The sequence below is a fragment of the Ochotona curzoniae genome, unplaced genomic scaffold, assembly GCF_017591425.1.
Source record: "Ochotona curzoniae isolate NIBS_2020 unplaced genomic scaffold, NIBS_Ocur_1.0 scaffold_2476, whole genome shotgun sequence".
Taxonomy (NCBI): domain Eukaryota; kingdom Metazoa; phylum Chordata; class Mammalia; order Lagomorpha; family Ochotonidae; genus Ochotona; species Ochotona curzoniae.
Genome location: NW_024467095.1, coordinates 12432865 through 12452130, shown reverse-complemented (window position 1 = coordinate 12452130; position 19266 = coordinate 12432865). Strand labels below are relative to the sequence as shown.

The 19266-nt window shown below is 41.0% G+C and overlaps 1 protein-coding gene across 2 annotated transcripts in view; it reads left to right on the top strand.

Moving 5' to 3' along the window:
* The window catches only part of LOC121170979 (pendrin-like), a 110342-nt gene that overhangs the window by 33034 nt on the left and 58042 nt on the right, over positions 1–19266 (top strand). Inside the window, exons 12-13 of one of the 2 annotated variants that reach the window (XM_041002464.1) lie at positions 13461–13561; positions 17654–18618. In XM_041002464.1, coding sequence (XP_040858398.1) covers positions 13461–13561; positions 17654–17689 — 137 coding nt within the window. In that variant the 3' untranslated portion in view covers positions 17690–18618. Of the gene's footprint in view, positions 1–13460; positions 13562–17653; positions 18619–19266 lie in introns of those variants that run through there. The other variant, XM_041002462.1, reaches the window with a different exon arrangement.

The window sequence follows — 19266 nt, the reverse complement described above, 5'->3', positions numbered from 1 at the left end:
AGCTTGTATTAAAAATAGCAGTCTGCTTCTTTGGCCCTTTTCCCAGATGCAGTTAGATTCGACTCAATTGGTTATTTCTTCTATTTGTCTCATGGTTTATAAATACATTCTCATACGTATTCAGTGTAGGAAATGATCTTTGACCTTCTTGTATGGAAGACCTCTTCTGTCATCCAGCCCTTCTTGAATACTTCCTTTCCCGCTCCATGCTTCCCAGATAAGCGTATCATAGCTAGCTGCATTGTGAGAATTGTGTATCTGTTCTTCATCATGGAGGGGATTTCCTTTTCCTCTCTGCTGTGTTGATACACTCTCTTCCTGGATTCCATGCTTTCAGTGTTTTGTTTAACCTCTCCTGTTGGAACAAAACATCGCTTGGCTTCCTGGGCAGCAGGGGAGGGAATTGTATGAGAGGAAGCAATTTAAAGCCTGAATTGTCTGAGAATATAAACTCACCCTGGATTAAAAATGTTTGACCTCAGGCCTTTGAAGGTGATACTGCTTTGTCTTGTGACACACTTGGTTTCTGTTGACCATGGCGAGTCATTCCCGTTCCTATCTGTCTTGTATGCAGGCTGGTTTGGTGTGGTTTTGTCTTCAGGAAACTTGTGGAATTTTTTCTCTGTGCTCTTGAGATATATATACATGGTATATAATAGACAGGATTTGTAGTCTAAGGGTGAATAGATTTAGAATGAGCCCAGATATCTCATTTGGTTGGTCAGAATGTTTTTACACAAAATAAGCCCAGGAAAGGAGGGAGAAATGATGAGATTTGTTTGGATTTAAAGGACCACAAGTATATTATAGTGAAAATGTCCCAAACACACTTGGTTATAAGAGCTTGATAGCCCAGAAGAAAGGCAGGCTCAAGTTAGACTGTAAGTTGTCTCATGCTTAGACAGCTGGTAGTTAAGACATTGATAGACATGTCAAGGAATACTGTATTAAAAGGGAAGGAAGAGGTGTGAGCCCAGAGCTCAGGCCAGAGTACTGCAGAAAGTTTGTGGAAAATGGAACTCAGAAATTTTCATTCCAGTGCCGAAAAGTTTTAAAATCCATGCATAGTTTTTTCTTGATACACATCTTCTATAAAACACCTTCAAGACTCCATTGCACATGAATTTTGAAAATTTTCTGGCAGCAAAACTGACATTTAAAATCTATTTTCCAGTAACTTTTTAAAATTTGAGAATGGGAAAGTTAGATAAAGATGAAGCTTCTGTTCACTGATTACTCCAAGATGCCCACAACAGCAGGGGCTGGAACCGATTGAGCCTAGGAGTCAGGTGGTACGCAATGCAAGTCTCCCACGTGCATTGTAGGAACCCAGCTAAGTGAGCCGGTCCATTACCTCTTATGATCTAAGTGGGAGGCTGGAGTTAGGAAGCAGAGCTGGGAGTGCAATTTGAGGTGTCCCAGTGTGAGATGGTGGCATCTTAACCAGTGAGCTGAATACTCATCCTGCAATGAACTTCTTTCCCTCATAACAGCGTTTGAGGATTAGACTAAGAAAAACATCAGATGTTTCGCCTAGTGACTTACTTAACCTGTAATCCCTTAAGCATTTACTTAATGATGAAGATCTCCCCCCGGGTTCTGGGGCAGGAGTAGGAGAGATGCTTATTTTCAGTAATTAAAAATATTTGTGCAGCTTTTCTGCTGATACAGTACAACATGCTGTGTGTAGGGATGAAACTCAGAAAAATATACTTCAAAAGCTACTTTGAAGGTGCCAGCAGGAACAGAGTGCATGGCTAATGGGAGTTGGAGGAGGTGAGAGCATATGAAGAGGCTGAAACTTGGGAAGCAAACACTGTTGCTTAGTCATGCTCCCTCCTGTCTCCCTGGACTGCCTCACTGTTTCACAACGTGATCTGTGTTCTGGAGTTTTCCTTCATTTGTTCTCTTTCTGTCTTGTTTTGCCTTGTTTGTTTTTGTCAAAGGTAGGGTACTGAATACTTGTAAAGGTCTGTGCTTCAGTAACTCTTCACAGAAAATGATTTTCTTGCCTTCTATACTAGACCAATAGCATATTCTCCCACTTCATGGACTGTTCCTACAATTTTCTTAAACCAGTACTCTTCAGCAGTCTCTAGCACATCAGAGCCTGGTATTTGGAATTCTGCAAAGGGTTTTAGCAAACAAATCTTAGCAATATGGAGGCTTCTCTGTTCCACTTTTTAATGTTTATTATACCTTCTGTGTAAAAGGTCTTGTGCTTGCTAAGGAGGATACCAATATGTGTACATTGTCACCCTAGTCTGATCTCCAAACGCAGGAACCAAGGGCTTCCTCCAGGTCTCCCACACAGGTGTAAGAGCCTGAGACCTTGTATCATCCTCAGCAGCTGATTTCTACATCCATGAGCAGGAGCTGGATGGGAAGTGGAGCAGTTGGGCCACAAACAAGTGCTGATATGGGATGCTAACACTCTGAGGAAGATGAGCTTGCTATGCCACCAAACCAGTCACCTAAGACTCTTCTATTTTTTTAAGATCTATTTATTTTTATTGGAAGGTCATTGGAAGGTCAGATATACAAAGAGGAGGAGAGACAGGAAGGTCTTCCATCTGCTGGTTCACTCCCTAAGTGGCCACAGCAGCCAGAGTTGAGCTAATCTTAAGCCAGGGTATCCCACATGGGTGCAAGGTCCCAAGACTTTGAGCCGTCCCCCTTCTGCATTTCAGTCCACAAGCAGAGAGCTGGAAGGGAAGTGGAGCATCCGGGATACGAACCAGTGCCCTTATGGGATCCTGGTGCATGCAACGTGAAGACTTAGCCTCTAGGCTCTCGGGCCTCGCCCCCACCTAAGACTTAAGAATTCTATATGGGACCAGTGTTGTGTGGCTTAGTAGGAATAGCTGTGGCCTATGAAGCCAGCAGCATCCCATAAGGGTGTGAATTTGTGTCCTGGATACTCCACTTTCAATCTAGCTCCCTGCTAATGCACCAGGGAAAGCAGTGAAAGATGACCCAAGTGCTTGGGCCGCTGCACCCCTGTGGGAGGACCAGGAGGAAGCAGCTGGATCCTGGTTTTGGCTGGCCCAGCCCTGGCCCTTTGTGGCCATTTGGGGAGTGAATCAGCTGATGAAAAAACGGAACAATCTCTGTCTTTCTCCATCCCGCCCCCGCTACTCCCTCCCTGTAACTATGCCTTTTAAACAAATAAATCTTTTAAAAATATATAGTTATCTTGCACAATTTAAAATGTATGAAAACATGTAAATATTTGCAAATGTGGAATTAAAGCTACTCAAACTTGATTTTGAGACCAGCTTCTGTGTCACCTTGAGAAAGTTGCTTTAAGCTACAGTTCTTCATAAATTCTTTATATATACATGTTTTATGTTAATGCTAAAAGCTCTAATTTTCATTGGAAAAAAATATTAAAACTAAAACATTTTTCTCAAATTTAAGCATAATTTTTCTGTGATTTTTTTGCCAGATCCAATTTATATTGCTTCAAGCTCTCTATACTGAGATTAAAAAGATCCCTCTCAGAGACTAAACAGTGGTAAAACATGCAACGTTGGATGTTAGAATTGTTCATTTGCTAATTACGCCTGAGATTGGTTTATAAAGCCCAAGTATAACAGGCCTGCTTCTCTCAGTGCTGTTTTGGAATTAGATTAGTCAGGCCCAGGGTGCTTTAATTGCCCAGTGTTTAAAACTTAGGTGATGAACACCAATGAGGTGAATTCATTTTGAAGACACTGGAGCATGAGTTTTTTCCAGTAGAATTCACCTAATGAGGGCATTTCCATGTGGAAACTCAACCCAGCGTCTCCAATCAGTTTACCCCAAACTGAGCTGTTGTTCACTCTTGTGGTTCTGGACTCAATCACTGTTGAAAATGATAGGAAGCAACCAGTTAGGGAAGCTGAAGCTGGGAAAACCTTTCTTCCCAAAAACTAAACCCTGTCTAAATAGCTTTTATCCTTTCGGTGAAGAAAATTGATAGAGATAAAAAAAAAGTTTTTCTAAGAGTTGTCTTAAAATTTGCATCATATTGTGGGCCATCTTCTCATGTTCTGATATTTTATAGTTCTTTTTGAGTAAGTGTATAATCTCCCATCCAAGTACTAACCAGGCCCGACCCTGCTTAGCTTCTGAGATCAGACAAGATTGGGTGCGCTCCAGGTGGTATGGCCATAGACTTGAGTAAGTGTAAAATCTAAGAAAACTTGATAAAAATGTACATGTGTTGCTGCAGCACATTGGTCAGCAAGCTATTTTCCTGATTTGGATACAACCTGCTGCCTTGTTTTTATACAGCAGAATTTTTTGCAACAGAACCACACCCATTCATTTACCTTGTTCTGCGGCTTCAAAGTTAGTGGTTGTGCTGGAGATTGCAAGGACTGGAAAAGTGAAAATATTGTCTGACCGTTTACAGCAATAGTTTATTAACCTGGTTGGGGCCTTCAAATGAGGGAAACTACTTTTTCACTGTCTATGAGAGCAGACTGATTCTATTGTCTGTATTCTTGATGTATGCACTCAAGTGCTTGGCGGAACTAATGCTGATCAGATTAGTTTGTGCTTCTGTGGGAAAGCTAATACTTTCTGTAGCATCAAAAAGAGTCCTTAAGTGAACTGCAGGTTGGTCATTCTGAATTTCACGGTTTTGCTTCTGGGTACACATGAAGTTGCTTCTTCATAACATATAATCTTTGCAAAGCAGAGATGTGTGTAATTTATATATTTTTTTCAGTACTTTGCCTCAAAAACTTTTTCTAATTTTTCAGTCCAAAGCAGCATACTAATACCATTTGTAATCATTCTTGGCTTAAAACAAAACCAAAATTGTTTTTTCTTAGATGAAGAACTTGGCAACCTAAGGTTAATGAATTGTTTTGTGTATTTTGGATTTTTCCTTCACTAGCAATACATATAGTGGGGCTGATTTTATTTGCTAATTTAGAAAGCTTATTTATTAATACTCTGGCCCGGAGTGCTAGTAACCTGTTAAGTTTCAGCATGTGTTAAATCCATGATTTTTCTTTTCAACTCAAAAGCACTTTACCTGTGAGCTTCCTTTAATTTCTCAGTACCCAGGAGGCATGAGCAGGCATGCTAGTATACCTAGTTACAGGTAGGGAGATGGAGACATACATAGATCTCATTTCTTGTCTCTTGGTCTTTGCATGAGAAAAATACAACTATAGTCGGTTTTATTTATTGCTTGCCCCATTGTATTTTTGACCTTGTCACGTTTCTACTAAAAGAGTTTTTAAAAGTAAAGAAGGGGCCAGTGCTGTGGTACCACAGGTAAAGCTGGCACCTGCTGTGGCAGCATCCAAATCGGGCATCAGTTCAAGTGCCAGCTTCTGTGTTCCAATCCAGCTTCCTGCTAATGCACCTGGGAAAGCAGCAGAAATTGGTTGAAGTACTTGGGCCCCTTCACCCACATGGGAGACCAGCAGGACATCCCGGCTCCTGGCTTCTGACCAGCCAAGCTCTGGGTGTTGAGGCTGAGGAGTGAAACAGAGGATGGAAAATCTCTATTCTTCTCTCTCTCTCTCTCTCTCCCCCTCTTGCTCTCCCTCTCCTCTGTCTTCAAATAAAATGAATACATCTGGGCCCCGCCTGATAACCCAGTGGCTACAGTTCTCACCTTGCACATGCCAGGATCCCATACGGATGCTGGTTCTAATGGTTCCCACTGGGCCCTGTGTTCTCTTGGCATGCCCTGCTATTCTGTGAACACTGACTTTCTCATGAAAACAAAATGTTCCAGGCTTATTGTACACGTTTTTTCCCCTGGTCCCTGAATCAGTCATTTCTCCAGTAAGCCTTGGTTCCTTTAGATGGAGAATGGTATTTAGGAAGTGAGAACTGGGCCCTAGTGTGCTCATTGCTGCTGCAATGCCATCCTCTCTTGGCCTTCTAAGCAGACAAAAATAATATTTGCTACAAGGGGATCGCTGTGGAGAGACTTATCTTGACTTCTTAATCTGATGAAGCTTCCTGGTCGTTCTCCGTCACCTCAGCCACCTTCAGCTTTCTGCCAACCCTTATCTCTGCCGTGCTCTCGGTGGTGTGTATCTTCTTCGCCAACTAGAAGGTGAGAGCAGAGACCCTTGCCGTCTTGTCCCTGTGACCTCAGCCCTTAGAAAAATGCCCGATGCGTCATCGACATTCCATAACTGAACACACAGGAGTTCTCTCTCCTGGGTGGTTTTCATCTCTGTAGCAGCTTCATGTTTCATGGTCATGAGAACTAGAAATCTTTGGCATCTATTTACAGACCAGGAGAACAATTCCCTTCCTCAGACTTTTCATGAAGACAGCAACAGTTTGCCACTTCTCTTGGGAAGGAGCTTAGTTCTCACAGCTCCTACAGGTGTCACACCTTAACCAAAAATGTACAATATCAAAACCCGTCATTGTGAACTCTAATTGTAAATGTTTGAAGACTTATTTTTGCCAAATTGCCCTTCAACAATCCTCACAAGTCATTTAAATCTGTTCCATATAAGGTGTTTAGTAGCAGCGAAGTTTCCCACACTATGAGAGTTTTGAAATGTATTCAGACTTTTCTTGATATATTTGCTATTCCCATATCCACTTCTTCACTGCCTGCTTGTTGATATTTTTTAGTATTACACTTTGATTTTTGTTTTAATTTTAAAAGATTTTTTTCAATCTCTTTATAAAAAAACTCATTTATTTATTTATTTGAAAGGCAGAATTACATAGAGGCAGAGAGAGCTTCCATCCACCGGTTTATTTTCCATATGGCCACGACAGGTAGGACAAAGCCAGAGTAAAGCTGGATGCTTCAGCTGGGTGTCTCCTGCGGGGGTAGGGCCCAAGCACTTTGGCCATCCTCCACTGCTTTCCAGGCGTATTAGTAGGGAGCTGGGAGGAAGTGGAGCAGCCAGGACTCGAACCGGTGCCCGTATGTGGTGCTGGCAGCCCAGGCAGTGACTTGATCTCCCTACTGCAGCACTGGCCTTGATTCTTTTAAATACATAACACATCGCAAAATTTGTACAGAAGACTTTTTTTTTTTTAACTAAAGCAGTGTTGGGAGGTGATTTTGATGGGCTCTTTGTTGCTTAGCAGGTCGAGACTGGTGAACTGTACTGTTTCTGAGCCTTTATGAAAAGTGGTTTGTTCCTCGCATGCTTTTAAAAATAAACTCCTTTGGGCCCGGTGTGGTAGCCTAGTGGCTAGAGTCCTCTCTTGCATGCGCCAGAATCTCATATGGATGCAGGGTCTAAACCTGGTGGCCCCAGTTTCCAGCCAGCTCCCTGCTTGTGGCCTGGGAAAGCAGTTGAGGACAGCCTAAAGCCTTGGGATTCTGTACCCCATGGGAGACCCAGAAGAAGCTCCTGGCTTCTGGCTTTGGATCAGCTCAGCTCTGGCTGTTGTGGCCACTTGGAGAGTGAATCAGCAGATAGAAAATCTTCCTCTCTGTCTCTCTTTTCTCTCTCTCTCTCTCTCTCTCTCTCTGTATATATATATATATGACTTTCCAATAAAAATAAATATTTTTTAAAAAGAGATTAAAAAGTAAAAATTAACTGCTTCGTTTTAGAACAATTTAGATTTACAAAAAAGCAAGATGATAGAGAATTCCCACGTATTGCGTATTAGTTTTTAATGTCTTACAATAATGTTATATTTGTATAATTAATAAGCCTACTAGTAGTGTGATACATTGCTATCAACCAAAATTCAGTGTTTTTTTAGAGTTCTTTGGCTTTCACTTAATGTCTTTTTTTTCTGTTCTGGGACCTCATTCAAGATACAACATTATATTTAGTAGTCATTTCTCCTTGTGCTCTTCTTGGCTGTAATAGTTTCTCAGAATTTCCATACTTCTGGTAGCCTTGACTAAGAAGCAGTAATAATGTACAGAGGAGCTTCAAGATGTTCATGAAAACTCGCATTAATTTTGACTTTCTTGTTCTACAAAATTTGTGAAGCCCCCCATATTTTGTAGGTTATGCCTGCTGGGATTATTCTAAACTTTTTCCTGCATATTAGACTAGCTTTATATCAGTTGATGTTGAGTTTGATCAAACCTGGCTAACACGGTGTTTGTCAAGTTTCTATACTTTGAAGTTCATTTCTTTTCTCCTTTCTCTATGCTATGATCTTTGGAAGTGACTTACTGTTCACAGACCACACTTAAGAGATGAGGATTTATGGCCAACCATGTGGCACAACGCATGAGCAGTCCTAGCTGATGCACTTGTGATCTGGCCTCCTGCTAATGTGCCAGGGAGACAATGACTGATGACCCAACTTCTTGGGCCCTCACCACCCTCTTAAGTTTCCTTGGGCTTCAAGCTGGGACGACCTGGCTGTTGCATCGTTTAAGGAATGAACCAGTGGGTGGAAGATCTTTGTCTCTCCCTCCCTGTCACTCTGGCATTCAAGTCAATAAACAAATCTATATTAAAAAAAAAAAGGGAAAAGAGGAGTTGTGCCCTACCTACCATGAATAAAATATCCACATAATTTATTTGAAGTTATTCTGCACAGATTTGTCTGCTCTCTCCATTTATTCATTTATGTTAATATGAAGTAATGGATGTTTGTTTTATACTTTGTACTATAATTTAGTACTGTTTATTTATTTATTTTTTTTTTTGCTTAAGTTTCCAGCTTTGGTTACTGGGGCCTTCTACGTTGATTTCTGTGTCTTTAACACAGCCCGAGCTCTGGTGGATTTTTTCGGTCTTTGTTCTTGTAGCCTGCCTTCACTTTTTTAGTTTGTTTGTTTATTTGTTTTGGTTTTGTTGTTTTTTTCTGCAAGATCCTCCAGGATTATGCATTATTTCCTGCCCCATTATTGAAATTGGTTTTTTAGAGGTGTGTAGTGTGTGTGTGTGTGTTTATTTTAATCAAATTACATTCTGAGATACTGTTTGTTGACATTTTGTTTTAAACTCTTGAATCTAATGAGATCACGTGTAATATGATGGTATTTTCTTCCAACTATTTCTAGATCAGACGAGATCGGGCGCGTTCAGGGTGGTATGGCCGTAGGCTTCTTCCAACTATTTCAAGAATGGACTCCATGCTGTGTGGCTGGCTTTTCAGCTATCTGGAATATTTTTTGGTTTTTTTTTTTTTGTTTGTTTGTTTGTTTTTTTACTGAAGATACAGTTGCTTTATCTTGCTGCAATCAAAAATACCCAATAGGTGACTGAAGTAGCACTTCATGCTTAGTCACCTGGAATTTGCATTTTCAGGAAATGAACTGATTCTATACAAATGAATTTTTCAGACGCCTAAAGCTTATACTTTTCATCTAGCTCTTCCTTCTTTTAAGGATCACATTTTTAAGTCCCTATTCCTGTTCTGATGCACAGACTAGAAAGACAGGCGGAGCCGTTTCTTGAGTCATCCCGAGATGGTGTTGTGTGGACACAGTTCCCCTTGGGCACAGTGCAGGCAGGACGTCATGGATGTCCAACTGCACACAGGACAATGGCTTGCTATTTTGAAGGAACATCAATGGAGTAGATGAACTAGGAGAGAACTAAGGTAGTGGAGGTAAAGAGGCAGGACAGAATGTTTCAACAAAGAGTATGTAACAAAGAGTACAGCACTTCTGGGTCCCTGCAGGGAGCCTAAGCCAAGATGAGCCCATGGGCAGCAGAGGGAGTTGAGCAGCAGGCCCGGGAGCTGTGAGAAGGGCCTCCGGTGCCGTGTTTCCATGGGAGTATTGCTGGGGGGTCCATTGCAGGAAGTTTTACCATGAGACCAGTCAGTCTCCACAAGCACGTGGAGGATAAATCTGAGTAACCAGGCTACTGGGAGAGAAAGAATTTAACATTTCGGTAACCCTCCCTGGTGAAGAGAATGAGCACAAACAGTGTAGATAGCTTGGAGACATAGACAGGAACCAACAGACCTCAGTAACAGGTAGATGTGAGGTTCAAACAGAGTGTTGACTAAAGTGACGAGTGAAGTAAGTATAGAGCCTTTGTGGACCTGACAGCCCGGGCAAGCACAAGAATAGCTATGATCGATCCATATGGTACATTCCTCTCCAAACAGAAGTTAGTGTAGCTACTAAGTATCTTAGAAGCATCATCGGTGGTTTAACAGTCCAGCAGTTGTTGGTCATTGGTAAGGGTTCTACATCCATGGATTAAATCATACAGTAGCTCCACTGCATGATTCTCTCAAGTTCTCAGAAATAAAACCAAGTAAAATGGATGTGTGAGAGGTGGTGGGGGGGGTTATTCTAGATCTACGGAAATTTTTTAAATAAAATGGTTTCCGCCAGCTCAGTTCTGACAGCTATTGCAAAACAGCCCCACTTTAGCTGTCATGTCTCTAAAAAATTGCTCTTCCATTTCCTGGCTGATAATATCTGTAATCTCTGATAGAAGTCACAATGAAACAATACTTTCTCCCACCGCATTAGTCTCAGCAGCTCCTCCCACTGTGCAAATGGCTCAATGAATGTGAGCTTGGCACTTTAAAATACTTTAGCCTGCCTCTTTGTCATTGGCCTCAAGCATTTCAGCTTAACTTGTGTCACTGTGGCATGAGTTGTGATCCTTTCTATATTAATAAATGAGCCCCATGCCTTAGAAAGTTCCTAGTGGCTAGGACATAGCCTGGTGTCTACTTGAACCCAAGTAGCAGTTTCGTAAAAGATCTTAGCATTCCATAAAGTCACTGGCAAGAGAGAGCTCATTTTTGAAATTAAAAAAAAAACCTTGAAATAGCAACATAGCTTTATCACCTTAAGCCCCTTTGTCCAATAATGTTTTCTCTATATATGCTGTTTCCAAAATAATATGGCTCAAAATAAAACAGGCATATTCACATGTCAGATGACAAGCTTATGTAATCCCTTGGTTACAGATGCAGCTCCAGAAGGAGGGAGGAGACATCCAAAACACAATATTGTCATTTTTATAAAATGAGAACTAGAGAAAGGCCTGGGAAACCATCCACGGTGCTTCTAGATGATAGTAACCTCCCCTAATTGGAGTGAATTCAATAGGGTAGTCATTATTAGGTTTATTAATATCCACCAGAATACCCAGCACTGTTTGTACCTTGGCAGAAAACTGTGATGTATTTGTGTTGTTTTTTATAGAATTGTACCAGTGATGAGCAGAGGAAAATCTTGGTTGGGCTGCTGCAGGTAGTTTCCTAGCTCCTTTTAATAAGGAACTGATACGTAAATGTCTTGGGTATGTCAGATTCCCTAAATAATTTGTGCATGTCCGAATTTTGAATATGTTCTTTTTTTAAATATTGATTGGTTTTCATTCCTCAGATGGCTGCAACCGCCAGGGCTGGTTTAGGCCTGAGCCCAAAGCCAGCAGCTTTATGCCTATCTCCAACATAAGTGGCAGAGGCCCAAGCACTTGGGCCATCTTTCACCACCTTTCCTGGCATATAAGCAGGGAGCTGGATTGGAAGTAAAGTGTCTGGGACAAAGACTTGGCACTCCAGGTTGGGAATGTTGATATGACAAGCAGCAGCCTTACTCCTCTGTGCCACAAGGCCCTAAGTATACGTCGTAACAGTAAGATCAACTGCTCAATAGTCAGTTCCTACTGCTGGAACAAAGCCATGTGGACTTCCCATGAACAACATAAATGCTTTACTCATAGGTCTGAAGATAGGAAGTTTGATATTGAGGGGCCACCAGACCGGTGAGGGCCCATTCCCTGGCCCATAGATACTACCATCTCCTTGTATCCTCACATCAAGGAAAGGGTCACTATTTCAATTCATGAAGGCCCTGTCCTCCTGTCCCAACACCTCCCAAACCCGACTTCTAAAGCCTTGGTGAGTGCTCAACATGAATTAGGGGGTGAAACAAGCATTCAGACCGTAGCGCCAACAATGTAAAAGCCACCATTATAGGCTAGTATGCGTCATCAGGTTGTAGGAACTCGTGTGTTTTTCGTACACCAGAAATCCAGGCTGTTGGGCACTTTGAGCAGGGCCAGTGCTGTGGCACAGCTGGTTGAGCCATTGCCTGTACCACAAGAATCCATGTAGGCCCTGATTTGAGTCCTGGCTGTCCCATTTCTGATCCAGCTCCCTGCCATTGCACCTGAGAAAGTAACAGAGGCTGGCCCAAGTGCTTAGGACCTTTCAGAAGACGATCCTGGCTCCTGGCTTCATCCTGGCCCAGCTCCTGCCATTGTAGTCATCTGGGGATTAAGCCAGTGGATGGAAGACCTGTCTGACTTTCCCCATCTCCATCTCTGTCTATAACTCCACACTTGTTAAGTCTTGAAGATAGCATATCCAAGTAAACTCTTGGAAATACCTTTTCGATAGAACTAAAATGGAAAACTAATGTATAGCTTTATCTTGTGCCTTCGTGTCCAAGTGTACTTCAGCTACCACCAAAACTCTCTTTACCAAATTTAATTAAAAGTAAATAAAAACATAAATTTAGTTCATATATAAATCGAGGTATGACCTGAATATAATCATGAGGAAAAAGGAGAAAAAGTTTTTATTTAAAAAATGGACATGATTTAAAAGTGTGAATATCACAAAAGTTAAGACTAAAGGTTATGGTGACACAGGATTGTATCTTAGTCTGGAAGTGATAAAGATGATGTAACTGACAGAATTGGCATATCGGTGGTAGTTTTTTGTGGGAGAAAGAGAGAGAGCTCCCATCTAATTGCTCACTTTCCAGGTGCTCATCATGTCCAGAGCAGGGTCGGGGCTGAGGAGCTAGGAACCCAGAATACACGCCAAGCCTCCCCGAATGTAGAAGAAACCCTGTTATGAAACCATCCATCACTTCCTAGGGCTTGTGTCAGCGTAAAGCTGGAGTTGGGAACAGGCGCTAGAAACTGAACCAGCTGCTGTGATGCTCTGACGTGGGACTCGGGACATTATAACTGTTAGGCTAAATGTCTGTTGCCAATTTCAAAACATTTGTTGGAGCAAAATAAACTTGAATTGCATTTTCTATGAGCTTTTTTATTCTGAAAGCATTAGAGAGAGATCTTCCATCCACTGGTTCACTCCCAGGTGACTGCAATGGAGAGCTGGGTTTCGGGATCTCCCACATGGGTGGCAGAGGCCCTTGGTCTGTCTTCCACTGCTCTTCCAGGATGTTTGCAAGGAGCTAGACTGGAAGCATAGCAGCCAAGACAGGAACTGACATCCATAAGGGTGACAGGGTTGCAGGCAGAGCTTTTATGTGCTATGCCACAACAGCTCCCCCCACCAACTTTTCTTAAAGTACCTGCTTTACGTTAGAAAATGTTGTGTTATTAGGAAGTACACAATGACACGTTAAAGAGTAAAGGGACACGAAGTTTGGAACTTTGTCTCAACTCATTAAAGAAAATAATTGTGTGTGTAGAGAGAGAAGACAGAAATGACAGTGAATCTCCTAAGAAGAACACACGGGTCTTCAGTTTGTCTTGACTTTCCTGTAAGTTTGAAAATATTTCAAAAATAAGGAAAAAGTTCTGCTTTGTATTTTCTAGCTCTCTCTAAGGCACAAAATGATGTTATCACAATGAAGATGCAAGCGGAGAGACTTTCAAAAGAATATGATCAACTCCTGAGAGAACACGCAGAACTTCAGGTGGGTGACTTGCACCTACATTTTTTTGAAATAGTGAACTATTTGGTATATTTACCCATCACAATTAGGAAGATGTACTTAATCCTGGCTTGGTTAAAGTACTAAAGAAGCCATAAATAAATAAATAAATAAATAAATAAATAAATAGATGTATATATAGTACCACATTTATATAATATATAAATTTATACATAAATATTTATATATAAATATGTATAAATATATAAATATATTTATAATATATAATATATATATTTTTTTAACCTGGAAAGTGACAGTACATAGAGACAAACACAAGATGTCATAATGTAAAGATCTGCTAACATGCTAAAGTTTTAAATGACAAAACTGAGCCACAAAAGTAGCAGTATTGAAAAATATACTGTTTCTAGAAAAACTTGAGTTTTGCTGTTCGGGATGCTTGCTGTGTTCTTGCCAAAATGAAGCCAAAAGTTGAAGTTTTCCAGCATGGTCTGCTCGCTGCTCCTCTGTCTCAGTGTATGTGAAATGCTAAGACCAAGACTGCGCATTGAAATATATGGATGACTTCCAAAAGTAAACTGGAGGACAGTAATGGAAAAAAATTTTTTTTGTTAAAACCACAAAGTGAGGTCTGGACCACCAATTTTGTTTCTCTTCCTACCAAGTCCAGTGTTCAGTAACATGGATGAATGCTTGTCTTGCTCCGTCCCACTCTTCTTGGCTGTATTCCACTAACCTTCATCAATCTCTCAGCCTTGCTTTGGTCATGTGTGAGGAAAGCGGAGGAAGAGGCAACTCTGGACCTTCCTCCCAGTTCCTCTTTGAGCAGATAGATTGCTATCATCATTTGACAGTCTTCATGATTTTCAGCCAGGACTTTGCAGTAGTTATAGCTCTTCATTTGGATTTATTTCTTGCAAATCATGGTCTTTGCATTCCCAGGTTGTAGTCCTGTGGCTACCATGAGGCAAATATGTACTGTGCAGGCCTGGAATACCCATAGTTGACCTCCTACTAGTGTTTAGACAGAGTTTTGTCGCTCCTCAAGTATGGAAATGGGTTGAGGAGAACTCCCACTCGCTCAATGAAGCCCCTAACAAAAGCTGGATACCCTGTATGCTCCAGTCCAAGACACTGCAGCATGAATCCTCACGGTCTTGGAGGAAGAAGCAAGATGTGGCACTGAACGAGATCTGCCCTTGGCCATATATAAAACTAGAGTCCCTAAAACTATCGGCCTCATCTGGGCATCTGTGACATCATTCAACGTCCACCCTCGAAAGTAAAGAAGTCACTTCGGGGGCCTGTGATGGCAGCAGCATGGTGTGTGCTCCAAGGGGCCTGTGATGGCAGCAGCATGGTGTGTGCTCCAAGGGGCCTGTGATGGCAGCAGCATGGTGTGTGCTCCAAGGGCGCAGAAACATTTGGATCATTACAGGAGAAAGGGAAACAAGGACTGTGCCCTTGTCTTATGACCATGTACTTTGTGGCTAACATCTCACGGTTATCTTAATCCATGTATTAATCCGTGTACAACGGTGGGAGTTTTCCTCAGCCCATTTCCATACCTTACAAGAAGAGACACCTTCAACATGGAGCATCTGCATTCTTGGCAAAGGATGTAGAAAGATTTTATAAGGAATCCTTTCCCAAAGAACTAGTTGTTGGAAATGTTTCTTTATGAAAGACCCTGCTCCCCACCTATGGCAAGTGCCGTACTGAGAGTTGGGTCTTGTTCAGTAGCAGTTAGGCCTCAGTCTAGCTTTTGCTTGTGTCTAGTCTTTGAAATACTTAACAGTTGATATTTATTGATATTGTGCTCTGGACCTATTTTAAGCACTTGGCTAATCGCTTCAAAATATACTTTAAAAAGTTCATGGAAAGGATGCCAGTTTTGTAGCACAACAAGTTAAGCTGCAGCCTGTAATGCCAGCATCCCATATGGGTGCCACTTTTAGTCCAGCCCTGTTAATGTCCTTGGAAAGCAGCCAGAGATCACCCAAGTGCTTGGAATCCTGCATCCACATGGGAGACCCAGAAAAAAAAAATGTGTAGATTTTTTCTCTCTCTTCCCCTCTCCTCCTTCCCCTTCTATAAATCTGCCTTTCAAATTAAAAAAAAAAAATCAATGAATAAATCTTTTTTAAAAAGTGACTCTTGGCGCAGGCATTGTGGTACAGCAAATTAAAACACCTCTTGGATACCTGCGTCCCATATGGGGACGCTGACCCAGCTAGTATGTGCCTGCTTCCAATCCAGCTCCCTGCTAATGTGCCTGGGAGGCAGCAGACAATGGTCTAAGTGCTTGGACTTTCTGCCTCTGACATGGGAGACCCAGATGCAGTTCCTGGTTCCTGGCTTTTGGCCTGTTCGTGCCACAGCTCTTGTGGGCATTTTGAGAAGATATTTTTCTTCCTGTCTTGGTCACTTTGCCTTCAAATAAATTTTTAAAAATTTTTAAAGAGACAGTTACATTTGAATGTTAATTTTTACCTTCTAAACCCTGCCTGAAAAAGTAAAAAGCTGAAAGAAGTTGTCCTCATGAATTTTATTTCCATTATCAAACCAACTTTAGTAATTAAAATATAGTATCAAGTCATTTTGGAAATGTATTCACTTTCTCACTTTTACTTAATTTATGTACTTTAAATAAAATAATCATAAAGCAAAGGTTTATAACATCAAGGTGAAAAAAAAATCAAGGAAACAAATGGAGTGGGAGAAGCTAGTTTCTTTCCCATAAACAGATTCCACTTTCCATCTTTTAAATCTCTTTGGATTTCCCCTTTGGGTCCCTTCCCTGTTACAGACACTAAATAAATATTTGCCCTTTCTTCAGGAACAAAAAAAAAAAAAAAAAGCACAAATGGCTAGGGATCATTAGTAGCACAAAGCCATCCATACTTACCAGTTTGTTGTTTTGTTTTTTTGTTTTTGAGAAAAATCATCAAGTCTCAGAGAGTTACCCACAAATATAGCAGCTGCATCAAACCTTTGGGCTTTTTGCTAGAGTGGTGCGATGCATATAAACGCATGAGAGTGATGGCATGTCCTTGTGGAGATGGCCTCCTCTAGCCTTGCCTTGTGATTAAGCAGCGCTACCCAAGTTGCTCTAAAACTATGGTGCTCGTCCTAAGAGCTGTGTGACCGTCGTACTTCTAAGCAACAACACTCCATGCTTCCTTTTCAACAGGTTTATTTTTCCCTTCTTCTGAAGATTTATTTGTGAGAGAATATTACCCACCGCCTCCCAGGCACGTTAGCAGGGCGGTTGGATGAGAAGCAGGGCAGCAGGGGTGGAACTGGTACCCCATAGGAGAAGCTTGTGTTGCAAGTGGTGGCTTCACATGCCACACCACATTATCAGCCCCAGAGTTTATTTTTCTTGACATATACATTGACTTTTTTATTTTCAAGTGAGCGTTTAAGTTCATTTTCCTCCACATTTAAATTCTATACTGCGTTCATGTTTTCATAACATCAACGGAGTACAATTAGAGAAAAGAGGGCGGATGTCTGGAGGACATAGGCACAAAACCTCTCCCAACTAGGTTTTCTCCTCCTTCCATTATTTCTTTGTCAGAAAAATATTCATTGGTTTTTTAATAGAAGAGCTGCAAGGATTTTTTTTTCCCCCTTGGGTAACCTGTGAGACCAAAGCAGAATACACTGAGACAGGGATGGAATGAGCTTGTCGGGACCACGCTGGCCAAGTCCGTGGGTCTCTGCTGCCCACGTGGGAGACCTGGGGGAAGTTCCTGGCCCTGGCCTGGCCCTGCCCCCACCCTGGCGGCCATCTGGGGAGTGAACCAGCAGACAGAAGGTCTCTCTCTTGCCTCTCCCTCTCTGTAACTCTGCCTTCAAGTAAGTAAAATAATCTTTAAAAAGGGAACTTACCAAGGGTTTGTTAATTCCTCTCTAAAATTTTTTTTCCAACAAAAACTTGCAAAATTATAATTGTAATAGTTTGAGACTTTCTCAACCCGTATTTTCATACTTGACTATTCTCTTGATAACTTTCTCCAGAAAAATGTTTTTTTAAAAAGTGTTGGTTGTACCTATGAATCTTTCTCTTTGCTGTACTACATAAATCATATTTTTATCTTACAGACTCGTTCAGAAAAAGTCAATAAGAAAGGCCAGTGATGTTTATAAAAGAAGATCATGATACATCGTGTCAAGATGATAAGTTTGTTATCATGTTAGCCTTTAGAAAATTTAAAACTTAGAAAACTGTGCTGTGATTGGCCAATAATATTTTTTATTGCCGCACCTTAGTCTGTGTAGTAATAAGATTACCAAAATATTTGACAGTGTTTCAGAGGTCATAGAGTGTGTTTTCTAGTTGTTAGCAAAAATATAGGCATGTTAAATACCATATTTACATATTGATTGCAACATCAGTATGTTGGCTGTTTCCCAATAAAAGGGAAAATTCCTTTGTTACTTCCAAAAATAGATTTTTTTAAATTGCATGTAACCTTTAATAGCTTTGAAAACTTGTATGACTTTTTGTCAGTAGTAATCTGTTTAGTCAGGCAATGATGATGATGATGTGTTTGAAATAGTATCCAGTATCGTCAACAGACTTGTTCACAGGGAGATTAAATAAAAGATTAGTAATGAGAATTAGCCACTGTATTTGTAGAGCAAAGAACAGCAGTGAAAACAAGGACTTTAGTTTTTTTCAAGCCTGCTGGTACATACTCAGGTTACTGTAATAAGACAGCTATATTGTTAGTTCTATTTTTGTTACTCTGCTTTGGTACTTGTTGGATTTTTTGTTGACATTTGTACTAATAACAATTAGTGAACATTCTGCCTTTTGGAATGTATGAAGAGTTTACCTCTGTTTGCATCAATTGTCAGAGCACTGAGCTAAACTTATTTTATAACAACATGGAGTTCTTAAGTTAATATGTAACATATACAAAACAATATTTTCCATTGTTGTGAAAGCTACTGATGATACAGATATTACCTCGAACATACATGCACTGACGTCCCAGGCGTCACGTAGTTTCTTGGAAATGTTTCTATATTCTGAAAGCTAAATATTAAATGCTATTTTTGCATTCACCACTTCATTTAGAATTTCCTTTAGAAAATGGTAATGATTATAATGTTAATATGATTTAGGTTGTTCCATTGCTTAGACATGAAAACCACCTTCCTCATAAAGATTTTCAAAGAATATGAAACTGTTGGAGCGTGTTTCATCTCCTGTTTATTTTTCTAAGCAACTCTATTTTTGAAATAAGTAAGTGGATCTTTTGTTTAAGAATTTTTTTAAAGTTTATTTTTATTGGAAAGTAACATTCACAGAGAGGAGGAGAGACACACAGAAAGATCGTCCAACTTGTGGTTCACTCCAGATGTTCGTGGATCTGGAGAGCAGTGGACCAGCCAGCGCTGGGCCAACTTTAACCCACGGGCATGTGCAGGAACCAGGCTGGAGTGCAGGCCATACTGGCCTAGGTTGTCATACCTATTGGTTTGCATAAGCCAGGGATGGAAACAGACAGGGAAGGGCTATGCTGCAGCATCCAATGTCAAAGGCCAAGACGATGGATGGGATACGCCAAGCTAGATCATAGCTGTTGTCATCTCCCAGTATTCATCCTTATGATCCATTACCAATACTTGTGATAGAAGGAACACTGGTATTTTATGCACAGCTGCCAATCATAACGACAGCATTTCCAGAGCTAGCCCAATGGCAC